Source organism: Procambarus clarkii, chromosome 70 (assembly GCF_040958095.1).
Source record: "Procambarus clarkii isolate CNS0578487 chromosome 70, FALCON_Pclarkii_2.0, whole genome shotgun sequence".
Taxonomy (NCBI): Eukaryota; Metazoa; Arthropoda; class Malacostraca; order Decapoda; family Cambaridae; genus Procambarus; species Procambarus clarkii.
Window position 1 is genome coordinate 16,609,323 of NC_091219.1, and position 25,142 is coordinate 16,634,464.

The 25,142-nt window shown below is 43.5% G+C and overlaps 1 protein-coding gene across 6 annotated transcripts in view; it reads right to left on the bottom strand.

The window, feature by feature from the left end:
* The window catches only part of LOC123775278 (uncharacterized), a 477,428-nt gene that overhangs the window by 259,800 nt on the left and 192,486 nt on the right, over positions 1 to 25,142 (bottom strand). For 5 of the 6 annotated variants that reach the window (XM_069311593.1, XM_069311596.1, XM_069311595.1 and 2 more), the window contains 8 exons: positions 22,436 to 23,870; positions 17,579 to 17,743; positions 9,899 to 10,036; positions 8,670 to 8,879; positions 7,539 to 8,342; positions 7,241 to 7,414; positions 5,863 to 6,657; positions 1,532 to 4,087 (listed from right to left, as the gene is read on the bottom strand). In XM_069311593.1, the coding sequence (XP_069167694.1) occupies positions 1,532 to 4,087; positions 5,863 to 6,657; positions 7,241 to 7,414; positions 7,539 to 8,342; positions 8,670 to 8,879; positions 9,899 to 10,036; positions 17,579 to 17,743; positions 22,436 to 23,870 (6,277 nt within the window). The remainder of the gene's footprint in view (positions 1 to 1,531; positions 4,088 to 5,862; positions 6,658 to 7,240; positions 7,415 to 7,538; positions 8,343 to 8,669; positions 8,880 to 9,898; positions 10,037 to 17,578; positions 17,744 to 22,435; positions 23,871 to 25,142) is intronic. The other variant, XM_069311592.1, reaches the window with a different exon arrangement.

Genomic DNA, 25,142 nt, shown 5'->3' on the forward strand with positions numbered 1-25,142 from the left:
AGCTCTGGGGAGCTGAAGGGGCTCCTCCAGAAAACCAGCGTTGAATATAATGAAACGCCATTTTCTGGATAAGACCCGGAGGCTCCCCGGCATCCCTCCCGTCCCCTGGTCCGCGGGTTTTTCGGTTGTTTTGTCATCCAGCCTCAGAACTGAAGGATGGATAGCCGGGCGGGGTCTGGGGCTCCCCCTTCCCCCTCCCAGGGAGGGGGGGGGCTGCGCAGACAGTGGCGGGGCAACGTAATGCTCGTTTGCTCATTTCTTTTTGGAGAGATCTATCCACTTGTTTGGCTTTTGGTAGCAATTTTCACCAGAATAGGGGTTAGTTTTGGAACGCTTACCTTTCTGGGTGCCTGACCCGGTCGATGGCAGACATAGAATGCTTCCAACCACACGGGGGTTTCTATAGTCCATTGCTTCCCATACCTCTCTGAGGGGGGCCAGGTTCTGGCTCGGGGTCCCCGGTAGGCCCGTAGAACGCCATACACATGACTGATGCCAAAGTCTGACATTAGCATATCAGCCTGGATAGCTCTGGGGAGCCTACCGGTCTCACCCAGAAAATGGCGTTTCATTACATTCAACGCTGTTTTTTTCTCTATGATTTTCATCTCTTCTGTTGCTCTGTCCACCCTAGATGATATTTCCTTTTCTAAACACATTTAAATTATTATGGACTTAATTCTGTCTGCAGTGTTTTGTACTAATTTACTGTTGGCAACCAATTCTTTCCTAACTGTTTGCCTAACTTCTGCTTCTTGTTGGTCATTTCTGGTTTTGACTACAAAACACACTTCCTTGATTGTCTCTGTATTGGTTATCTGCCATTTTGTAATTGGCCTCATGAGTAAATGCCTCCCCACCCTCCTCCTAACACACACCCAGCCACCCACACACACACACACACACACAGCTACCCACACACACACACACCCAGCCACCCACACACACACACACCCAGCCACCCACACACACACACACCCAGCCACCCACACACACACACCCAGCCACCCACACACACACACCCAGCCACCCACACACACACACACACACACAGCTACCCACAGGCATAAATAGTAAATACACTCACTTGCCCTGCCTCCCAGTGGGCCATGCAGACAATTTTGTACTCCACCATGAGGCTGCTACATGGATATTCATGCTGCCACGAATTTTAAAGGGACGCTCCACCAAGTTAGTACAATGATTTCATGCATGAAGGAGGTGCATGGGGACCAAGGAGAAAATTCATATGGACGAATTTTCGTAAGACGAATGTTCATAAACTGGGAACTCCCTGTATATGCTAATTCATAGATTATGGTGAGCATAATGCTTGAGAATAATAAATTCAAGCTTAATAAATTGAAGGCAAGCCTCGATAAGCCTAACAGGCTACCAGAACCTAACTATGGAAAATAAGAAATCATATATCGTAAATGTAACTTGACAGCAAGCTTTACTAGCCAACTTTATTCAAGTGAAATAGACCTAAACTCTTAACAAATAGAGGAAAGGTTACAAGATACTTTACCTGTAAGGTCTCTTTGACAGTCTCAATGTCAGGATCATCTCTGGTAGCACAGTCAAGTTCTTCATGGAGACGCTGCTCTAGGTTGTTTAGGCCGACGTCCAAACTCCGAACGGCCATATCGTAGTCTTGCCATTGGCTAATGAGCGATGCCAAAGCACTACGACGACTTTCCATGTTCTCCAAAGCGGACTTCCATTCCCTAGTTATTTCTAACAGCTGGTTGCCAATACATACATGGCTTGATCTGGAGGCCTGCTGAAGAAGTTCATTGGCATTATCTGTAAAATCATTTATGATGTAACTCTGATCATACAGACGTACACGCTCTTCATCAATTCTCTGTAAGTTAACACGTAATGCTGCAACATTGATGGCACTATCATCAGTTAAAGTGTTAACATTGGCATCCTTTATGAGGCCTCGTGCCTTCTCCATAATCTTGTCATATTCCAGTGCAAGCTGAACATTTTTTTCGAGCTGAGCCTTGTGATCTCTTGCAGATTTAGTAACGTTATCAAGATCCTTCGTGAGCTTTGAGAGTTCTTCTGTTAGTTCATCTTGATCTTCACTAGTCAAAGATGGAACAATTCTCTCAGCAATGTTGCCTAATTGCTCAAGAGACTCACCAATCAAGCCTTCACTTGAAAAATAAGCTAAATGATCTTCAAGTTCTGATCGTACATTCTCATAGTCAACACAATCAGCATCAATAATGCGTTTATGTGCCTCGGTAATCCAATCATTGATTTTGGTAACGAAGTCTTCATAGTCTAAGCGAAGCATCTTTTCATCTTTAAGGTACTTAAGCCGGGATTCCAGCTCAAGTGGGAATGTAGCCAAAATCATATTTGCTTCTGATAATCTTTCCTGCAAAATATAGGGAAGACCCGTTTCTGATTTAGCTCTCTCCTTAATACTACGGAGTTTCTTCAGTTGCTCTTCAATGTCATTGGTAAGCTCTTCATGAGTTTCAAGCTCTTCATTGGCACTCTCTACTTCTAAAGTAAGCAGAGGCCGACTTTTTAATTCAGATTCTTGCTCTAGCAACCATTCCATTGTCATATTAAGCTCAACATGAATGCGTTTATGGCTCTCGGCTGATACCTCGTGCTCTGAGTGTCTTTTCTCCACTTCACGACGAAGAGCACCTAGGTTGGTCTTAACTAGTTGCAACTGTTCCATAATGGCATTGTGATCTTCAACAGTTCCTTCCTCACTTATAATTGACCCCTTGTCCTGTGCTGATGTTAACTGAGCTTCACATTCCTGAATTCTGGTTATTACGTCACCGTACTTACGGAGCTTATCTGTTACAGTCATCTCTGTCTGTTCAATGTCCCTCACAACAGTAGTATATCGGTTTGTAAATCCTACGATCTCATTAATAAGAGAAGTATACTGCTGCCTCACAAGTATTAACTGTCGTATCCTTGTAATCTGTTTTTCAAGCACTTGGATTAGCTCCTGTTGTTGCTTGATCATGTCCCGCATCTCACCTACACTAACATCAGATCCAGTACGCATATCATCTAGGCCCTTCCTAAATTCATTAACTTTTCTGAGGGCTTCCTGGTATGAGACCAGAAGATGTTGGGCATCTTCTATATTACGACCAACTGGCCTATTCAGAGCTTTGATTTCCTTCTGAATTGAGGAGAAGGTCAGTGCACTTTGTACTATGCGTTCTGTGTTGCGGCGCTGAAGTGTAATGGTATTACGAACCTGTTCAGTCTTGTCACTAATAGAAGAGTTCACCCTCGATGTTTTATCCTGCAGGTCACGTACAATCTCTCCCAAGCTGAATTTGTCACCCTCAGTGAGGTAAGGTAAGAGATCCTCACAAAGATTGGCAATGCTGGTTACACGCTTGTTTGCTGACTCACGTTCATCTTCCATTTTTTCCAATTTTTTAAGATGCTCTGCAAGAACTTCAGCTGTATTGAGACTTCTGGTATCTGTCTGCAGAGCAACCTCTGCTTGGTGAAGCCATTTCTGAGCAATATCTACTTCTTTCTCAAAGTCACGCCTTGCTTCTAAAAGGTTAGAAAGACGGTTCAGAGTTCCAGACATAGTTTGACGAAGATTGTTCATTTTATCATCTACTTCTGTTAAGATATCATGTAATTCATCCTTCTCCTCTTCTGTACAGTCCCTGAATAATGCACTTCCCTGTCTCTTCACCCCTGACACACTAGTTTCTGCATACTGCTTCAGTTCATTGTCGAGTCTTCTGTACTTCTCAACTACACGCTCTGCAATCTCTGATTTGAGGGGCAGAAGGTCTGGACAAACCACTTCATCTGTCTTACCACTAATCCATGCACGCACTTGGTCTAGTGATTGTTCAAAGCTGCGTCGTTCTTCATAGGAGACAATCATATCATTCTTGATTTCCATTACAGTGGAATATAAAACACTTTGCTCTTCTGATGTCTTGCTGACTATGTTTTCAAGCTGTGCCAGTTCAGATTCTTCAACATCACCTTTGAGGTTTTCAATAGCCTTTTCCAGTTGTGCCAGGAGCATTCTCTTTGCAGAAACCTCCTTTGAAAGATCCTGAAAGTGAATACATACATATTTACTGACAAGATAAAACAGGATCAAATAATTTAATATACGAAACAAAAATGAGGTGTGTGATATTGATGATTAATAAAATCCTAAAATATAACTGGATATTTGTTCTTTTCACAAGTGATTGTGGAAGGTATCTCCAGGCCCGATGCAAGGCCTCAATACTGTACAAACAATCTGAAATATTGCTACAATTTAAGCTAAAGCTTAAAATAAGCTTTAGTCATTTAAGTTTTTCATGCCCGAAACGCTTTGCGTAATAGTGGCTTTAGGCATTGTATGTACTAGCCCTAACTATAAATCCATCACTCTTTGTAAAATCTCTTGTATGTATGTACCTTACCTAAATAAACATTTGATTTTGATTTGATTTGACAATTACATATTCTGTGTAATTTATGATACAAGCCCTACACCAACCACAACCACACAACACCCACCATAGTACACTGCCCACACATACGTGTGGTTGGTGTATATGTGCATGTGTACTCACCTAGTTGTGCTTGCGGGGGTAAAGCTTTGCTCTTTCGGCCCGCCTCTCGACTGTCAATCAACTGTTACTAACTACTAACTAATTTTTTCTTTTCTTTTCTTTTCCCCACACACATACACACCACCAAGAAGCAGCTCCATAACAGCTGTCTAACTCCCAGGTACCTATTTACTGCTAGGTAACAGGAGCACCAGGGTGAAAGAAACTTTGCCCATTTGTTTCTGCCTGGTCCGGGAATCGGGCCATAGAATTATGAGTCCTGCGTGCCGTCCAGTCAGCTACCAGACCCCTATGTGGTCTGGTAGCTGGTAGTATCCATCGTATATATATATAATCTGGTAGTATCCATCGTATATATATGGTCTGGTAGTATCCATCGTATATATATATGGTTTGGTAGTATCCATCACGTGGATACGTGATGGAGGCGAGTACTACACTTGCCTAACTGTACTCTTCTACCCTAATTGTACTTGCAGGGGTTGAACTTTGGCTCTTAAGTCTCGCTTCTCAACTTTCAGTTAACATTTAATGCTATCATATCTACATTTTAAACTATGCATGGAGTCTGCCTTCACAACTTCATTTATTAGTACATTACATTTCTTCACCACCCTGACACTGTAAAAGTAATTTCTAATGTCCTAGTCTCATTTAGAAGCAGGTTGTGCATATAAATAATATGCATTACCTGGCATGGCATGGTATCTTATGTACTATACTGTACCTATATTGCTCTATGTGATCAATTACATATTTAACAAAGAAAGAAAGATAGTGAGAGGAAGAGATAGGCATGTGACCTGTATAGTAAACTATGCACAACATTTTGCTTCACATGTACAGTACAACCTTAGGGGAGGATCTGGTAGCTGAGTGGACAGCGCACAGGATTCGTAATCCTGTGGCCCGGGTTCGATTCCCGGCGCTGGCAGACACAAATAGGCAGAATTTGTTTCACCCTGATGCCCCTGTTACCTAGCAGTAAATAGGTACCTGGGAGTTAGACAGCTGTTACAGGCTGCTTCCTGGGTGTGTGTGTGTGTGTGTGAAAGGAAAAGAAAATAGTAGTTAGTAACAGTTGATAGATTAACAGTTGAGAGGCGGGCCGAAAGACCAGAGCTGAACCCCCGCAAGCACAACTGGGTGAATACAACTAGGTGAATATATAAATAAAGCAAATTAAAAACTACTGTATATAAAAATAAATGGAATGCAAAGATTAGAGTACAATAATTCAAATTATGAAGATTATACTTACATTGATCTCCAGTAGCTTGACTTCTGTGCTTTTACTGGTGTAACCAAGAAATGGTAGATTCCTTGAAAACTCCCTTTTTTCCCTCACCCACTTCTGTAGATTGAGGATGTCATTTTTGGAATCTTCGTAACCTTTCCGAGTCATTTCTATTACTTGCATTTTCTTACCGACACGTTTCTGAAGGTCGGAATACTTTTTATCAACAGATCTTAGCTGTTCCTCAACTTGCTGCACATCTAAACTAGACAGTTCAAGCATTACATCGCCAGCTTTCATCTTAAGCTCCTCCAGTTGAGTGCGAACATCTTCAAACTGGTTCCACAACTGTTGTACTTCAGCAGATTTTTTAAAAGAATCTATACTATCACTTTTATCACATTTTTCCAACTGTTTGATAATTGTGTCAAACCATCCATACACATGCTGAAGCTTACTTCTGTACTCTTCAATTTGCTGAATAACAACAGTGCGAGAATCTATGAGATTTGTAACTTCCTCTTCCAACCGGTTCATCTGTTCACGAATGTCTGAATCAGCCATGTCAGGAGCCAGATTCATTTGCTTGATTTCCAATTCATCTAAAATGCTTTGTTTCTCCATGATCTTGGATCGAAGGTCATTCATTTGGGAGATTTCCATGGCTGAGGCCTCAGATCGCAGTTTAGCAGGACGACTCTTAAAGTCTTGCACAATGATATGGTATTCCTCAATCCACTTCTTAATAGCATCATTTTGGCGAGCAAGCTCTTCCAGTTCACTTACTGAGTTGCTGATGGTAGACACTCGTGCCTGCACCTAAGAACAGAAGACACAACACATCTTAAGGTTAAGATGTTTATATGTTTATATGTTTAATATATATATATATATATCTATCTCTTAATATTAGGCCCAACTTTAACTAAAAGCATTACAATTTATTAAATTGTAAATGGCAGTAAAGGTCTTCAACAATGAGCATTAGACTGCATTAGATCTACAGTAACACCAAAAAGACTTACACAGATGCTAAAGTGACAAAATTTAAGTTTATAAATTGCTTTATCAATAATCAATATTTTGCAATGTTTTATAACCTCAGTCCATACTTGTGCCCTTAATTAAATGCCCTAGTACTGATTCTCACATGATTGATACTCAACATTTGCATTATGTTATAATTTAAAAAAAATGGGGTGTTGGTTCTCATTAAGAACCTGTTTCATTTTCATTGACAAGAATTTATCAACTGACTATTACACCACAGAACCCTAATATCCTTAAGGATATTAAGGACATTAAGAATATTAAGGACAAATCCTTAAAGATTTGTCAGAAAAACAATTGTAATTATGGAACCATTAAGGTCTAGTAATGAATATTTTGTTTTTTTCCTGACCTGTTCAATGAGATCCTCCAGCTTGGCTCTCACAGCCATTTCATTCTCTGGGATGGATTGAGAAATGACATCCTGCGGGGACCCTGGGCGGGAGATGGATGCCGTGGCAGCTTCACATGCCTGCACAGCAAAAGCCAACCGAGATTTCTCTCCTAGTAGTTTACTGTGCCATGACTTTGGAAAAAAAAAGAAAAAAGATCCCAATATTAGAACTACCTGGAGGAGAATTAAACAACTGCATGGAATTAGATATTTACAGTCATTACACACTATACTTAAAAGTTGCATTTCAACTTACCCTAGTGCACTCAAGATGATACTTTGCCTCTTCCATAGTTTGGATAGTTGTATCATTTTCCTCTAAAATAGTTGGTTCCCAGTCCTCTAAATTTTTCTCAATAGACTCTAGAGTAGCTTCATATTCTTCAAACTTGGCCAGAGACTCATTCAACCGTTTCTGGATGTGGTTAGCAGTGCTTAACAGAGAATTATAACTCTCCTGAATGTTGTGTAACTGACGTTCAATCTTGTCTTGAATTGATGGCACAGAACCAATATATCGATCAATTTGCTTGCGGCCTTTATTCTTAACTTCTTCAAGAGTCTGTTGGTATTCAATGATCTCTTCAAGCTCTTCATTATGACTCTCAATCTGTTCTTCAGTTTGCTCCCGATTACAGATATATAAGGAATTTTCGGCCATTAATTGGAAACTAATCTGAAGGAGCCACTTTTCAGTGTCCTGCAGTGCTACCTGGTATTCACTAAAGTCTGCAATTTCTTCTTCAAGTTTTGTTATGATCTCAAGACACTGATCATTAAGCTTCTCCCACTTCGATTCAGTTTCTTCTACACGGTTCAATATTTCTTCATCAGAGGCCCTTTCTGCAAATTCTTCTGCATCATCTAAAAGAGTCTGAACTTCTTCCTGTTTTTCTTGAATCTGAAGGGCAATGTGCTTGTAGCGTTCAAGGAAAGTCCGCATCTCAGCAACTTCTCCCCGAGAATCAGGTGTTTCCACCAGCAACTCCTCTAGCTCCAATAACCAAGCATCCAGTCTTGTTTGTGCCTCACTAAATTCTTCCCACCGATTCACTGCACTCTGATAATAAAAATGATTAAGAACTTTCAGTGTTTCTTGTTTTACTCAGACTATGATCAGATACTAGTTTTAACAATTACATTTTTTTAATTAACATAAAATTATATGCAGGCAATGAGTCACAATAACGTGGCTAAAGTATGTTGACCAGACCACACACTAGAAGGTGAAGGGACGACGACGTTTCGGTCCATCCTGGACCATTCTCAAGTCGATCAACTTGAGAATGGTCCAGGACGGACCAAAACGTCGTTGTCCCTTCACCTTATAGTGTGTGGTCTGGTCAACATAAAATTATATAGTGTAATGGGGGTTAACTAAACTAACCTTGAGCTTAGAGAGGGTAGAATTAAGTGAAATGGTTAAATGATCCCATTCATTACGGAGTTTTGTGAAATCCTGACGAATTTGGTCCTGTTGATCCACTTGTGAAAGGTTGAGGGCACGAGAGTAAGCCTCGGCCAAGACTCCCAACATATGCTGCCCTTCAGACAGTCGTGTTGACACTAGTTTCACAGTGTCTAGTTTGTCTCGTACCTGTGAATGATGAGTGCGAGAGAATAGTTGAAAACACATTTAAAATGATCAATATGAATAGAGTTCTGCTGATTGTATAAAAGACTGTACAATAATATTCAAACTACACTGCTATAAATTACATTAGTAGTTTCTGTGTATTTATACTTATATGCACCTCTCTTGTTATTATTAATGATCAAACAAAATACTGTACACAGATGACTCGTAAAGTTGTATTTTAACATGCCTGTGCTCAACAGACTGTTCACATGCCACCTTCCACAGTGAAGTTAAGGTGGTCAGTGGAAAACCAAAGTGTTTATACTCTTTTTCTAATTTGTAAAAATTATTATAATTATTGTCCATAATTTGTTTCTACATATAAATATTTGCAAATGTATAAATGTATAAAACTAAATGGAAAATATTAATTGCTTAAATATTTATGCTTATTTACTTAAATTTATCTGAGGGCTACCATCTCCAGGGGTCTCAATGGAGGACAGGAAACTGGCACCTTATCAACGTTCTAATTATTTTTTCTTTGTAAAGCCATTTATTATTGTACAATATTTTTGTACTTGTAAATACAGTAGTTGCAAATAATTTCTTTATACAGAACTATAATACGGAAAAAATTGCATAAAGATTTATTGTTAATTCACACTGTGATGAGACTGAAATGATATATAAACACTGATCTCCAAATATCAATTAATTCTCAAATAAATTTCCAAAACATGTGAGAAGGTAGGATAAGTCAAGGCTTAAATGAGACACTGTAGAACAATAGGGAGTTTTATCTGCCCACCATATGGTCCATTATGTTCCACCCAATCATGTGACTTAAGCAGCATCAGTATGGATAAACTATATGTTCAGTGAAAATTTATGAGTCGACGATGTCTATATCATCAGAAAACAGGTTTAAGCTTATGAATTATGCATATTTCATCATCTGAACATGAGTGGTAATCAACAAAGATTACCACCTAGATTTATATACAGTACACTATGGTATTTTGCTGCTGACTTACCACTTCCTCTGAGCCAGTATCATCCTCACAATCATTTACCGTGCCCTGAGAGCGTCCCAGCCACTCTTCGAATTCTGTCTTGGCCGTAACAAACTCTGTGTGGTCAGTCAAGGTTTTCTGGGCAATGACAACTAGACTCTGTAAATTATTAAAAACCTATGTAGCAGACTTAATATTAACGATGTTTTTATAATGAATATACATATCATCAATTAGTTATTAACTCACTGCAGCTAAATAAGGATTCATTTAATCCATCAGACTTCAGTATTTTTTTAGTCCTTTAGTTTAGTTTCTATAGTTAGGTGTAGGATATCTATATAATCATATAAATTGTGTCCCTGTCCCAGTGGTTGGCTGGTATTAAGTGTTGTTTGATCTGTCCATCCCAGAGTGGGTATTGCTGAGCACATGTTATCTTGAGGTTATCTTGAGATGATTTCGGGGCTTTTAGTGTCCCCCGCCCGGTCCTCGATCAGGCCTCCACCCCCAGGAAACAGCCCGTGACAGCTGACTAACACCCAGGTACCTATTTTACTGCTAGGTAATAGGGGCATAGGGTGAAAGAAACTCTGCCCAATGTTTCTCGCCGGCGCCTGGGATCGAACCCAGGACCACAGGATCACAAGTCCAGCGTGCTGTCCGCTCGGCCGACCGGCTCCCACATGTTCTGTGTTCCATCAGTCATTGTCCATGATATTTGTTTGTTAACTACAGTAGTAAGAATCTTGTCTGTTAGAATATTTGGAATTTCCAGTTATTAGAGTTGTGAGAAGATTGTAAAGTCACACCTTGTGTTAGAATGTCTGGAATTTGTAAGTGTAAGATTGTAAAGTAAAATAATGACTTAAGTCTCGGTCTTAGTGAGACCAGTATTCAGAGTACCGGTAATTCTAATCCAAGGTAGTACATGCTCTGTGAAAATATTACTTCCATTTTAATAGTTATTGTGTAAAGTAACTTTAAGCTCTAGAAGTAAAACTCATTGTAATATGTTTTACATATTACAATAATAAATAATAATTATTACTACATATTATTACAATAATAAACCATATTATTTATTATAAAACAAAAAACAGTTTTTCTGGGGGGAGCCCCTTCAGCTCCCCGGAACTATTCGGGCTGATATGAATGTTCAGTATTAGGCCCTTGGCATCAGTCAAGCGAATGTAGTTCTTAGGCCTACTGGGGACCACAAGCCAGAATCTTATCTCCCTCAGAGAGGCACGAGGAGCAATGGCCTATAGAAACCCCCGTGTGGTTGGAAGCATTCTATGTCTGCCAAGACACAGATATCAAGTGTCTTGGTGCCTACCCGAGCCTTCGCTCAATGTGTTCACAGATGCATCATCTCTTGGCTGGGGCTTTGTGACCAGTGCTCACTAGGCTGGCCAGTGTCGGTGGTGCCTGTCCTTCCGTCGGGCTCACAGCATGGTGCAGGAGTTCTCAGCGGTGTGGCTGTCCCTTCGAAGGGTTCGTGTTGCTCACGGATTGACGATCCGGCTCCATTCGGTCTGCTCCCTGGTGGTTTATTGCCTAAATCACGGGGGTTCGAAGCGGTCTTTGGCTCTTTGGGGCTGGTCGCTTCGAGTAACTTGTCTGCTGAGTTCTTGGGGTTTGGCTCTCCTGGCTGTTCACGTTCGAGGGGTGGCCAACGTCCTGGTGGATGGCCTGTCTCAGTTCATTTCTCTGTCCAAGGAATAGACAGTCGACGCCGACTCGTTCAGTTGACCCTGTCGGATGTACAGGCTCCCGAAGGTGGACCTCTTCAGTCAGCGTGGTCGCGGCATCTCCCGTTATATGTAGCGCCCTTTCCCAACTGCGAGGCCATTGGGGTCAATGCCTTCAGGCAGGACTGGTCAAGGTGGGGTTACTTGTATCTCTTTTCCTCGGTCCCACTGTTGCTCCAGGTCCTAGCTCACTTGGAGACTTACCAAGGGAAAGCAGTCTTGTTGGCCCCTTAGTGGCCGGCCCAACCTTGGTTTCAGGCATTGCTTGCTTGGTGTCCGAACCCGGGGGTCTTCCAGCGGCTCCGCCTCTTTGAGCAGATCTGGTCAGTCCGTTACATAACTGGTTCGATCTTCTCAAGTCTTCGCATCTGGTCTTTTTGACGCGGGTCTATCACCTCTTGCATAGTGAGTAGGTGGGTTTGTTGATGGTGTCCCACTTGTGTGCTTCGTCACGGCGGCAGTACTGGTATAAAGTTTCCTGGTGGTCCTTCCATTATTTCTTGTCCCTCTGTAGGTTTTCTTCTGTTTCGGATCAGGTTGTCTTGTAATTTCTTTTCTGGTTGTTTCAGGGCCGTCAACTTATGCCGAATACTGTCGCCTCGTTTCGTGTGGCGCTGGTGGAGCCGCTTCTGCTTGTGTTCGGGGTGGATGTTACTTCTGCTCCATCCTGCTGAAAGATGTGGAGCCACGGAAAAATGCCCGGGTTCAGACACTGAGCATGCAGCGCCTGAAACCAAGGATGGGCTAGCCACCATGAGAGCCAGGAGAACAACTCTCCCCCGAAAGGATTCCAGCCGAGCCAGAACCCAACGCAACAGCTGGACTGGGGGAAAATAGGTACAGAAAACCCCACCTTGACCAGTCCTGCCAAAAAGCATCCACTGCGAGCATCTTGCAGTTGTGGAATGGCGGCACGTATAATGGGAGACGCCAAGACCACGCCACCTTCGGGCACCCATATGTCCGGAAAGTCATAGAAAAGAAATGGCGATGACCATCCACTCCATGGAAGAGGAACGAAGCGTGACAGGCCGGCCGCCCGCACATTAGACACTCCCTGAACGCGAAAGACATGGAGAGCTAACTCTTGAGAATGCAGCAGAAGAGCCACCCAAAGTGACCAGTTCCAAAGAGCCATGGACCAGAGCAATATCTCTCCCCACGTGAGACAACAAACCACAGGGGAGCAGTCCGAAAGGAGCCGAATCACCGAGTCCCAAAGAAGTTGAATTCTCCACAGCGCCAGCCACACAGCCGCAAATTCCCGCATTGTTCTGTGAAATTGATGCATTGAGAGCCGCCAATGCCCTCAGCCAGACTGGTAAGCATTGGTCACAAAGATCCAGCTGACAGACGAGGTGCCAGTGAACACATCGAGTGAGGGAGGAGGAAGGCGCCACGGCACTGAACCCCGAAAACCTGAAGAGGTGTCTGGTGATACAGCAACCGGCTCTGGGACACCAGAGATGAACCCAGCAATTGCAAGAGCGGCGAAAGAGGCCTCCCTGAATATACTAGAACAGCTTCCAAAGCTAAACCCTGCCCAGTGGATAAATAAGAAGAGCAAAGTTCAGGCTCCCACAGAGCTGCACGAGCAACTGCCGAGTAACCCGGGTCCTCCCTCACAAAAACAACCGAAGGCAGAACCACAACTGGAGCAAGGCTCCTGGAGGGAGAGAAAGACGCAGTCCAAAAATCCTGCACAACCAAGTCCAAATCTGGGACAGGACCAACTGGGATTTCCACCGGCTCACCAGGAACCTGAACTTGGGGAGCTGGGAAAGAGCCAGATCCCTGGGTAGCAGACAAGAAGAACAGATGGGAGCCCACACCAACCAGTCGTTGAGGTAAGTCAACCTAGCAGCTCGAAGCTCATAGCTCGAAGCTCATAGCTCGAAGACCTAGCAGACGAAGACAGACCACCAAGACCCAAGTCAAATGCGTAAAAATGCGAGGTGCTAGATCAACCCAAAAACAGACAACGGAAGCATCCCGCCCCACGTCAAAAACCAGCCAAGCCCCGAACCCCCTTTGAGATGACCCTATGGATGGACAGGAAGGAGGCCTGTCTCCCCCCCCCACCCAAGCCCCCCCCTGAAAGAAGAAAGGGCCACCCAAAGCCACCGAAGGCCATAAAAACAACCCAAAAAGCCCACGAGTAATGGGACCAAGGGAATCCCATAGGAGCGAACCCCCTGGAGAACCAACAAGTCCGAAATGGGCCGGCAATGAGCATTAGTTGCCAACAGAAACTGAGCAACACAGTCTTCTAGGTACAACAGATGACAAAACAGCAAAGACTGAAGAGCCAGTGCCCAAGCCGAAGCCAACACAGCCTGTCAACATGTGAAATGAGAGGTGAATAAATTAGAAAACCATCTCCTGGAGGATTGGCACAAACAGCTTCAGCAAGGCAGGTGACGCAGAAGCAGCTGAGACCAAGACCCCCAGCTGAGGGACTCCCACCCTGTGCTGGCTCCCACGTCCTTTGAAAGCCAATTTGAAGACAGCTCTGGAAGACTCTGGAAGACTAAAGAAATGCAAGATACAGGCCAAAGGAACGAAAAGCCAAAGTCATCCACCACCAAAGTAGCCAAAAGAGTGGGGACCTGAGAATGCAGCTGTACTAGACCAACAACACGAGGAAGTGCAGGGGCGAAGAGGCACTCATTGAGAAACTCCAAAGAATCCCCCAAGAACACAAGCAACACTGTGGAAACCTCCCACTACTCAAGTGTGCAGGTACAACAATAGCCACTTCAAGCCCAAAAAGAGAAGAAGGAATAGTCTGACAGCAAGGAAAATTCAGGAACCACGGAACACTCCCAAGATGGGGAAGAGGAGCCGAACTGAAAAGAAGTCAGCTCCAACACCAAGGCGTAAGCCGGATCCCACAGGAGGTAAGCATGAAAAGCCTTCCGAAACTCCACAGAGGAAATGCGAGAGGAAGAAAACCTCGAAATGGAAGAATCTGAGGACTCCAAAGGACTCCAGAAACGAACCCAGAGAGGAGATGGGGGAGTGGCTTTGCCTCTCCCCCACCTCCTTCACCACCTTTGCCACTGGAGGAGTGGCTTTGCCACTCCCATAAAGGGAGGGAAGGTACGAAAACCCCCACTCCTGCAGAAGAAGCTCCTGAGCAGAGGGTACAAGGTCCCAAGTGGAGTCACAAAGAATCCAAGAGCGTCATGCGGACTTCTTCTCCGAGCCCCAAAAACTATCAACAAAGGGCCCCAGCAGAGCCCTCATTCATGCCGCTGCCTCAGAAGAAAAGGCAGAGTCCAAGGTAAAGGCTTCAAAGAAGGGAGTCTGCTGGATTGACTCGGAAGCCTTGGTGGGAAAGAGGGGGCTCAACCATCTTCATTCCCGCATTGGAAAGAGGCAGCCTCCGAAGCCAGCGGAGCTTCGCCCAGAGCTAAACCCAGCCCCAACTACAAAACCCTCAGATAGCATGCGGGACGTGTGATCCTGTGGTCCTGGGTTCGATTCCGGGCGCCGGAAAGAAACAATGGGCAGAGTTTCTTTCACCCTAATGTTCCTGTTACCTAGCAGTAAATAGGTACCTGTGAGTTAGTCAGCTGCCATGGGCTGCTTCCTGGGTGTGTGTGGTGTGGAAGAAAAAAAAAATAGTAGTAATAGTTGATTGACAGTTAATTTGTGGGCCGAAAGAGCAGAGCTCAACCCCCGCAAGCACAACTAGGTGAATACAACTAGGTGAATACACTTGGGAGCCAGATGCAGGGTAGGAGCAGCAGGGTAACTGCTAGCCACTAGCAGTTACGAACATCCCAGGGAAAATAATTCTGAGATGCAAAGACAGTACCTACGGAGCATCTTGGAAAGGTGGCCCCTAGGTGCATGTTGTTCCAGTACTCGAAACTCCTAGTAACACGCACACATCTGTTTCATAACACAGTCACAAGAGCAAAACACCAAAGAAAACGGGAGCCAAAGGGACAGCAACCACTTGTCACGACTGCATCAGTCAAATAACTGGTGGTGCCGGCCTGGGGTGGTGGGGTGGAGGTGACAAGGGGGGGGGAGAGAATACTTGGATGAAGTTTTGCTTCTTTATTTGCATTCTGGGGGAGTTCTTTTGCACTTGTGGGGATGTACCTCACTATTTTCAACCAGATAGTGGCCTGTTTTGATCGCCTACCTTTCTGGGTCCCTTCCTGGTCACTGGCAAGATGACATAGTTTAAATGTAAAGTGTTCATGGCCATTATTCCCTTCACCTCTCTGAGGGGATGGCCAGGTTCTGGCTCATGGTCGAGGGTCCAGGAACGGGCTGTGGGGATGCTAAGCCCTGAAAACACCTCAAGGTAGGTCCCTGGTAGGCTAACATATGACTCTGTGACTGATGACACTGAAGTAGTATGGCCCTGATTAGTTGGATAGCTTCAAGAAGCCGACGGGGCCCCCCCACAGAAAAAAATACTGATATACTGGCATACCATTGTTGAGGGACATGAAAATTAATCATAATATTTAGCAGAATAATTAACAATAATTTGAGACAGAATGGGATTTAACACTTTTGCTGCCCGATCATGCATATTCTGTCACAGAACCAAAATTTGGAGTGAGTGATGATGCAAACAGGGTCACTAATTTAATTTTTTTTTTTAAATTCCATTTATTGTCCAAATACTATAGGACTTGTTTTAAAATGCGTGCCAATGTCTTCCCATTCTCTATATACCCCACATGGGATCCAGACCCCGCCGTATGGGTGCCCACCCACACTGGAGGCCCATTGTTCTCGTGACCTCACTCGTGACAGCCACGGCCTCCCCTCGAGTCAATAAGTTTCCCCATTCCGGTTATTTTATCTCAGGTATTTGTTGTTACCAGCTTCATAAACACTGCAAATTGACTTCCAGATGGATACTGATCAAGAACAGTGCCAATCCATTACAAAAGCATTGAAAGAAACACATATGAGGGAAAGTTATTGAGTGTTCGTCAAAAGTAAAGATAAGTGAGACATATCAGTCCAGTCTCACTACACCAGTCTCCGTGGCGTAGTGGTAAGACACTCGCCTGGCGTTCCGCGAGCGTTTTGTCACGAGTTCTTATCCTTGCCGGGGAGGATTTACTGGGCGCAAATCCTTAACTGTAGCCTCTGTTTAACTCAACAGTAAAATGGGTACTTGGTTTTAAAAATGATTCTTCATGGCAGGGATCATATTCCAGGGGCCTGCCCGAAACGCTACGCGTACTAGTGGCTGTACAAGAATGTAACAACTCTTGTATGTATATGTTCTTATATGCAAATATCCCTTTACAGCATTCTATTGTGAACAATTTGATAGTTTCATACGAAATTGAATGATGTAGCACAAAAATTGAGGTGAGAAAGTTGAAAAGAATGTAAACATTGCAGTGTTGTGGTGAGCTCACTGGCAACGCTTGGGCTTCCTTGTGGTGTATGGCGGATCTAAAGTGTAGGAAAGTGAGACTTTTATATTTTTATATGCAAACATCCCTTTACAGCATTCTATTTGCGAACAATTTGATACCAAATTGAATGCCGTAGCACGAAAGTTGAGGCGAGAAAGTTGAAAAGAATGTAAACATTAGAGTGAGGTTGCGTGCTCACGGGCAACACTCGGCCAACTTAGTGGCGTGCGGCAGGTCGCCCGTCGGCCCAGCGAAAGTGTTAAAATGTAAACAAATTATGAATTAGTGATGCTTCAGAAACACTGTCCAAGAAACCAGTGAGATACAAAAGGAAGTTCATTAATTTTTTCATAACAGTATTTCCAAAGCAACTAAAGACATCTAATCTACAAATGTAATGCAAAGACAAACATTGTAATTTACAGATATATTTTTTCAAAATAAATTAAAAATTAAAAGATTAGTGATAGAGTATCAACATATAAAATAAAGAAAGAACCTTCAATAGAACTTGAAGCTAATGTAATGGCTGTACTTCATACCTGTAAATTAGTGAGGACATTGGTGTATGTTGACTGGAGCTGGACAGTCATATCTCTGATGGGAGTGTGTGCACTATAATCCATAAGCACTTCACAGCGGTCATTCAGCACCTCCAGATGGACCTTTTTGCTGTTGGCCTCCACTAGAAGCTCCTGCAAAGAGGTCTTAATTTGGAGAGGAGAAAGTGTCAGTCACAGTTTTGATTAAAAGGAGCAGGGGTAGATGGGACATAAGGAATAGTTATGTTTAATGGTGCTAGCATGCTTGGAATGACCAACTCACTTTCATGGGTAATTTCCCTATACAATTTGTATTACTGCATTTTGTGACAGTTTCACATTAAGTCTTTAATTATTAAACAGTAGTTATCTTACTAAAGGCAACCCATAATATGTGGAAAAATCTATATACAGCACTGTAAATTTTATGAAGTCCCAGTTGGTGCCTTCTCAGGTTCAGAATGGATTGGGTATAGCCTGGAAAGCCAGGATGATGACCTTTTTGCTATGGTCTGCCCTGTTGTGATTACACCTCCATTGCTGGCTGGTGTGCTGATAAGGTTTTCACTTTCCTGTTGTGGACATTGAGAGCCTCTTAGGTGGCCTAAACTTCACTGTGTGGTTTACCCTATGGCCTGTATCAGAGTGAAGGTGCTCTACAACAAAGAGGGCACAACAAAGGGGATATTAATTGGGTATTAAAAGTATCAACACAAGAAAGAACATGAAACAATGGGTATAAATTGGATAAGTTTAGATTTATGAAAGACCTGGGTAAATATTGAACAAATCCACAAGGGCCGTGATGAGAGTTTGAAACTGCATCCGAGAGGATCCTAGATGCGCCTTAATCGACTGTGTCACGACACGATCAAAAGAATTGCAACCGGGAGTTCATCTGCACTCACATAGATCCTGCAGTATCTGGGTAAATACTGGTTTGGGGACAGGGTTGTTGATTTGTGGAACATAAGAACAAAGGCAACTGCAGAAGGCCTATTGGCCCATACGAGGCAGCTCCTATTTATAACCCCCCAATCCCACTCATATACTTGTCCAACCCGCGCTTGAAACAATCGAGGGACCCCACCTCCAGCACGTTACGCGGTAATTGGTTCCACAAATCAACAACCCTGTTACTGAACCAGTATTTACCCAAGTCTTTCCTAAATCTAAACTTATCCAATTTATACCCATTGTTTCGTGTTCTGTCTTGTGTTGATACTTTTAATACCCTATTAATATCCCCTTTGTTATGTCCATTCACCCACTTGTAAACCTCTATCATGTCACCCCTAACTCTTCGCCTTTCCAGTGAATGCAACTTAAGCTTTGTTAATCTTTCTTCATATGAAAGATTTTTAATTTGGGGAATTAACTTAGTCATCCTAAGAACTGGGTAATTGGTAATTGGGAACTAATTACCACGTAACGTGGTGGAGGTGGGGGTCCCTTGATTGTTTCAAATGTGGGTTGGACATGTATATGAGTGGGATTGGGTGGTTATAAATAGGAGCTGCCTCGTATGGGCCAATAGGTCTTCTGTAGTTATCTTTATTCCTATGTTCTTATCATGTTCCCTAGTGGGTGTCCTCTTGCCACAGTTAAGACAATGTGATGCATGTACTACCTCACTTGTGGTGAATCTTAATTCAAAATTTTCATCTTCAGGCTTTTTGGGGCCCATTCCAGTCTCATCCTTCACCACTACAATCTGTTCACATATACATCAAGATTAAGAATTTATCTCCAGCTGTCACCACTCTGGTCACGATCAATGGGTTTCTTATCTTCAGAAGTCCATTGACTCAACCATAGAACATAGTTTCTTACCATGTGGGGTTTGTTTTGTTATGCCTACCTTTCTGGGAGCCTAACCCCGGTCAATAGCAGATAAGGAAAACCCACAACCACAGGGGGGGGGGGTTTCCAAGGCCATTGCTCCCTGAAACCTCTGTTTTTTTTATCTAGATTCCAAGCCTATTGCCAGCTTTCCCCATTTCCAACACAGCATTTTATCTAATTTTAGCATGATAAACCATTGTACAGACATTCTTAGTCAAAGCAAACTAATGCAGTTGATGACAATTTTGAAAATAAAATATGCAGTTGGTCATTCATGATTAGAATAAAGTTATGTGGTGCAGGAAAGGAAAGGTGACGAGGGCCAGATAACTGCAGACTCTCAAGGGAAGAGCAAGGGAAGATGCAAGTATGTAACCAGTAGCTGGAGGGTTAAGATGGAGTAAAAACACAATGGCTCGGCAGTAGTGTCCACGACCTGAGTAAATGCAAGAAAAGTTCAAGCTGAAAATAATGGATGCTGACAATTATGATACCAAAGGGGAAGGGAAGGGGAAAGGGGTGAGCAGCTTATCTCAAGACAAAAAATATTTTAACTGATCAAAGGGGATAATACATATGGGCAATGAATAACAGGCTTAAAAAATTGCTGAAAATATTAGAAAGAATTTGGAATGGATGACAAAATTTAATAAAAATAATACATAATATTTAAATTAAAATTTTAAAGACATATTAGAACAGTATAGCTACTAATTCTTGGTAGACTTGGAAATAGCACATTTAAGTTTCTAGCATATAAAGCTAGAAATGTAAGGTTAATTTTAGATCTAACAACAACGCTTAATCCTCACACTGTCTAGCTAATGCTCACATTGTTACAATTACCTGTATATTATTTTTGTTTTCTTGTAGTATTATACTTCTTAAATTTATTAATAGAAGAACATCTAAACATTATTTGAATTTAAAATGGTTGGATCTTCCACATTATAACTTGTAAACAAATGTACCTCTCAGTGAGAGCATATTTTCTTAAATACGATGATCAAATAATAATTTTAAAAGTATCAAAGAAAAAGCATTAATAATTTACAAAAAACCCAGCGTTGAATGAAAAGAAACGCTATTTTCTGGGTGAGACCGAGGCTTCCCAGGGCTATATCGGGCTGATGTGTATATATTAGACCGTGACAACAGTCAATCGAAGGAGTTCTAAGCCTACCAGGGACCAGAGCCTGAACCTGGCCCCCTCAAGAGAGGCACGAGGAGCAATGGCCTAAAGACACCCCCGAGTAATTAGAAGCAGTGTTTGTCTGCCATCTACCAGTTCAAGAACCCAATAAGGTAGGAATTTCAAAACAAACTATTGCTGGTCAAAAAACTGCAAACCGAAAGCCGATCTAGCAAACAGAACTCCCCAATAAAACACAAGGAAACAAACATGACGTCACTACAACCATTGCCCATCCATCTGCGCAATCACCCTCCCCGGGAGGGGGATGGGGGGTCCCAGACCTCCACGCCGGCAACTCTCCTGAGTTCAGAGGCTGAGAATCAAAAACGCAAAAAACTGCCGACCAGAGGTAGGGAGGGAGGGATGCCGGGGAGCCTCCAGGTCTCACCCAGAAAATGGCGTTGCATTACATTTTTCACTGGTTTTCTGTGGAGAGCCCCTTTGGCTCCCCGGAGTTACGTAACCAAAGATAAGAAGAAAAGGGACTCACCCGGGAGGCAGTCATCACTCGCTCCTCAACTCAAAGTCGAGACAACAGGCCGCATTCTGCAGCCTAAGGCTATACATGCCCAAGAAGGACTAGGAACATTAACAAGGTAACATGCAGCCAGGACCCTGTCCCTGTTCGACCTCCAAAAGCTCTGTGCCCAAAAGATAGGCCAGGACATTACCAAAATAGCAGCCGAATGCCGAACTTAAGAACGGTATGGGCACGGGGAAAGATCGCAGGCTGGCTGGACCAAATAATCCTGCTAACAACCTGGGAGACTCGCTCCCTGGAATAGGGAAGAAGGAAAAGTGGGGAGGAGGGAAGGTTGCGCAGACGGATGCGCGGTGGTTGTAGTGACGTCATGTTTGTTTCCTTGTTTTTAATTGAGAAGTTCTGTTTGCTAGTTCGGCTTTTGGCTTGCAATTTTTTGACCAGCAGTAGTTTGTTTTGGAATTCCTACCTTTCTGGGTGCCTGACCTGGTAGATGGCAGACAAAGACTGCTTCCAATTACTCAAGGGTGTTTTTAGGCCATTGCTCCTCATGCCTCTCTTGAGAGGGCCAGGGTCTGCTTCTGGTTCCTGGTAGACTTAGAACTCCTTCGATTGACTGTTGCCATGGTCTAATATATACACATCAGCCCGGTATAGCTCCAGGGAGCTGACAGGGCTTCCCCACAGAAAACATTTCTCAGCTTTAAATCCATCCCCAACTTCCTGGTAGCCATTATCAGCTGGTGGTTTTCTACCTCGTGGATCCCAAACCATTAATGACTGGCAGTTCAAATTTTGAAGATTAATGTCTTTCTTTCAAGGCAGTGCAAGGTTTAAGAAGTGATATATTTATTGTTCACTAATTAGAAATAAGCTTTCTAATTTGAAAAAAAAGTAGAGTACACTTAGACAAATCTAAAAAAACAAGAAGATTGCGAGGGCAAGCTGGAGGTCCAGTGAGACGGATGTGGATGTACGGAGTAAGGGAAGGGGGGGTAAGAGGTCACGTCACACAAAAAACAAAGGGATAAAAGTGAAGAAAAATTGCAGCCCTTATGAGATGTTAGTAAGTGGAAGTAACATATTTTATCAATGCTATCTACACTGAAATTAACATTTACATACTTGTATGATAAAATGCTAAGCAAGAAGACAACAAAAATATTTTAACAAAATATAGCCTTTTCGTTATAAAGCTACCGAGATGCAAAAAAAATCAACTACTGTATGTGTAATTTAACAAAAATATAACTACTGTACTATAAAAGCAATATGAAAAGTTTTATAATAAAGCAGTGTAGACAAGGCAGAAGCCAACAAAACATATTTAACATACCTTCCACTTTTCAAGATCTTCTGGAGTAGGCTCCTCAGGCTCCTGTGCTACCTTCTGCTGAAAATCTATTAACCAAGTATTGAGATCTTTGTAGGTCTCAGTAAACTCGTCCCATATTTGTAAACACTTTTCCATTGTGCGACGAATGTCAATGCTCATCTGCTGAAGGGATTCCCACTCCATACGTAGTGTATCTGCCTCACTACGAAGAGTGTAATGACCATCTTCAGAAGTGGAATGTCGAATTGATTTATTGAGCTCAATGGCTTTGTTGATAAGTTCCTCACCCTCTGGAAATTCTTCTGCTATATCTTCCTGTTGCTGCTGCTTCTCTACTACCTCTTTTTTTTCCCCATGGCTGTCTGCAAATTGTTGCATTGTTATGCGAGTTTTCCTCAACCAGTCACTGGCCTCAACAGTTGAATTATGATAGGCTTCGTGTTCTTTAACGTACACTTCTAGAGTCTTGATATTGTCAATTACTATTTTCTTTATGGAATCATATTTATTGAGACATTCATCTACCTCTTCCTGAGAGTATCCCTCATCATTTCTCTTTGCTGCAAGACGCTCCACCATGTCAAAATGAGCAGCAATATCACGGAGAAGAATGCGATACTTCTCCAGAGCAGCACGTTTGTCACTTAGTTCACTGAAAAGCACACCCTGTTCACAAGCTTTTGTGTTCAGCTCCTCCAACCACTCAATAACAGTTTTGTGCATCTTCTCAGTTTCCTCTCGACGTGATTGTTTAGTGCTAAGATTTTGATGCATGCCGTATATATCAGACATGAGCTTGTCAAACTCTTTACGCACATTTTCAGTATCTTCCTGAATCCTGGCTGCACCTATCTGTTCTGTATTCATAATAACACGTTCCTTAAGCTCAAGAACATATCTTAGCTTATGCTGACCTTGTTCTAGTGTGTTCTTTATAGCTTTCACACCAGCTAAATTTTCTTTGAGCTCCTCCAATGATGATGCTTCACCGGCACATTCGTTTAGTTTCTTGCGAGTGCGATCAATCCAGTCATTGCACTCTGCATACAGCTGGTGGTGCTGCTGATGCTCCTGGAAGTGCATTTCCAGGCGGCGCATTACCTCCTTGGCCAGTGACAGCAGTGTGTTGTACTTTGTAGTTAACTGTGTGACGGCATTACTCACACGGGAGTCAGCACAGGTCTCCAATAACAGTTGTGCGCGCATATTGAGCAGATCCAGAGTTTTCTGCCAGTCAAATATCATTTGCAGAGTACTTTGGAACTCTTCCAGTACCGATCGCTTCTCCTGAACGGTGTTCTGAAGCTTATTATAGCTCTGTACCTTTCTATCCATTTTATCTAGCCAAATTTCACATTCTTTAAACTTATCTTCATATTCTGTCCACTTAACAATGCCCATTTCCAGAAGATTCTTTGTTTTGCCAACTTGACCTCTGAAACAAAAAATAAAAAAAATATAGAAAAATATAAAAAAACCAGCGTTGAATGTAATGAAACGCCATTTTCTGGGTGAGACCCGGAGGCTCCCCGGAGCTTTACCGGCTGATATGCTAATGTCAGACTTTGGCATCAGTCATGTGTATGGAGTTCTAGGGCCTACCGGGGACCACGAGCCAGAACCTGGCCCCCTCAGAGAGGCAAGGGGAGCAATGGCCTATAGAAACCCCCGTGTGGTTGGAAGCATTCTATGTCTGCCATCGACCGGGTCAAGCATCCAGAAAGGTAAGCATTCCAAAACAAACCCCTATTCTGGTGAAAATTGCTACCTAAGCCGAACTAGTGAATAGAACTCTTCAACAGAAAACACGGAAACTAGTATGACGTCATACGTCACCGCGCCGCTGTCTGCGCAGCTCCCCCCTCCCCGGGAGGGGGAAGGGGGAGCCCCAGACCTCCCACGCCGGCTATCCACCCATCAGTTCTGAGGCTGGATGTCAAAACACGCGAAAAACGCCGACCGGAGGGAGGGAGGGTTGCCGGGGAGCCTCCGGGTCTCACCCAGAAAATGGCGTTTCATTACATTCAACGCTGGTTTTCTGGGGGGAGCCCCGTCGGCTCCCCGGAGCTAACTACCCACAGAGGAAGGTCAAAGGGACAAAACCGGGAGGCGGACACCACGCACCCCCCAAGGAGGCGAGACAACCGGCAGCAAACGCCAACCCAAGGCGCCACAGCCCCGAAAATCCCGGGAACAACACGAGAACCAGAGCAGCAAGGCCCCTGCACGAACACCAAAAATCCATGCTCGAAAGACTGCAAGGCCACGTCGCCCAGACGGCAGCGAGAGCAGCGAAGCCACGAACGCCACAGGCATGAGGGAAGAACACAGGCAGCTTAGCCGCAAGAACACGGCCGACCACCCGGGACACCATCACCCGCGAACCGGGAAGAACAGAACCGGATCAACGCAAAACGCGCTCCGGACCCAAACGCCGTGGCACGCAAACAACAGCAGAGGGCCGCCACTGAACACAAAAACGACACACCCCCGGCCCGACCAACAAAGCACCAACAAACCCTGGACCCCTCCAGAATGCAGCAGCCCCACCCCCCGCCAGAAAAGATGGAGACTGCTGCCATCAAACAACCAAAACGCTAAAACCGAAGGAGCAAGAAAACACAGCGAACCGACCCCCAGAGGCAAAGGCCCAAAGGAAAGAGCCGACGAAAAAACACACCGGAACCGAAGGGGCACTACCAACCGA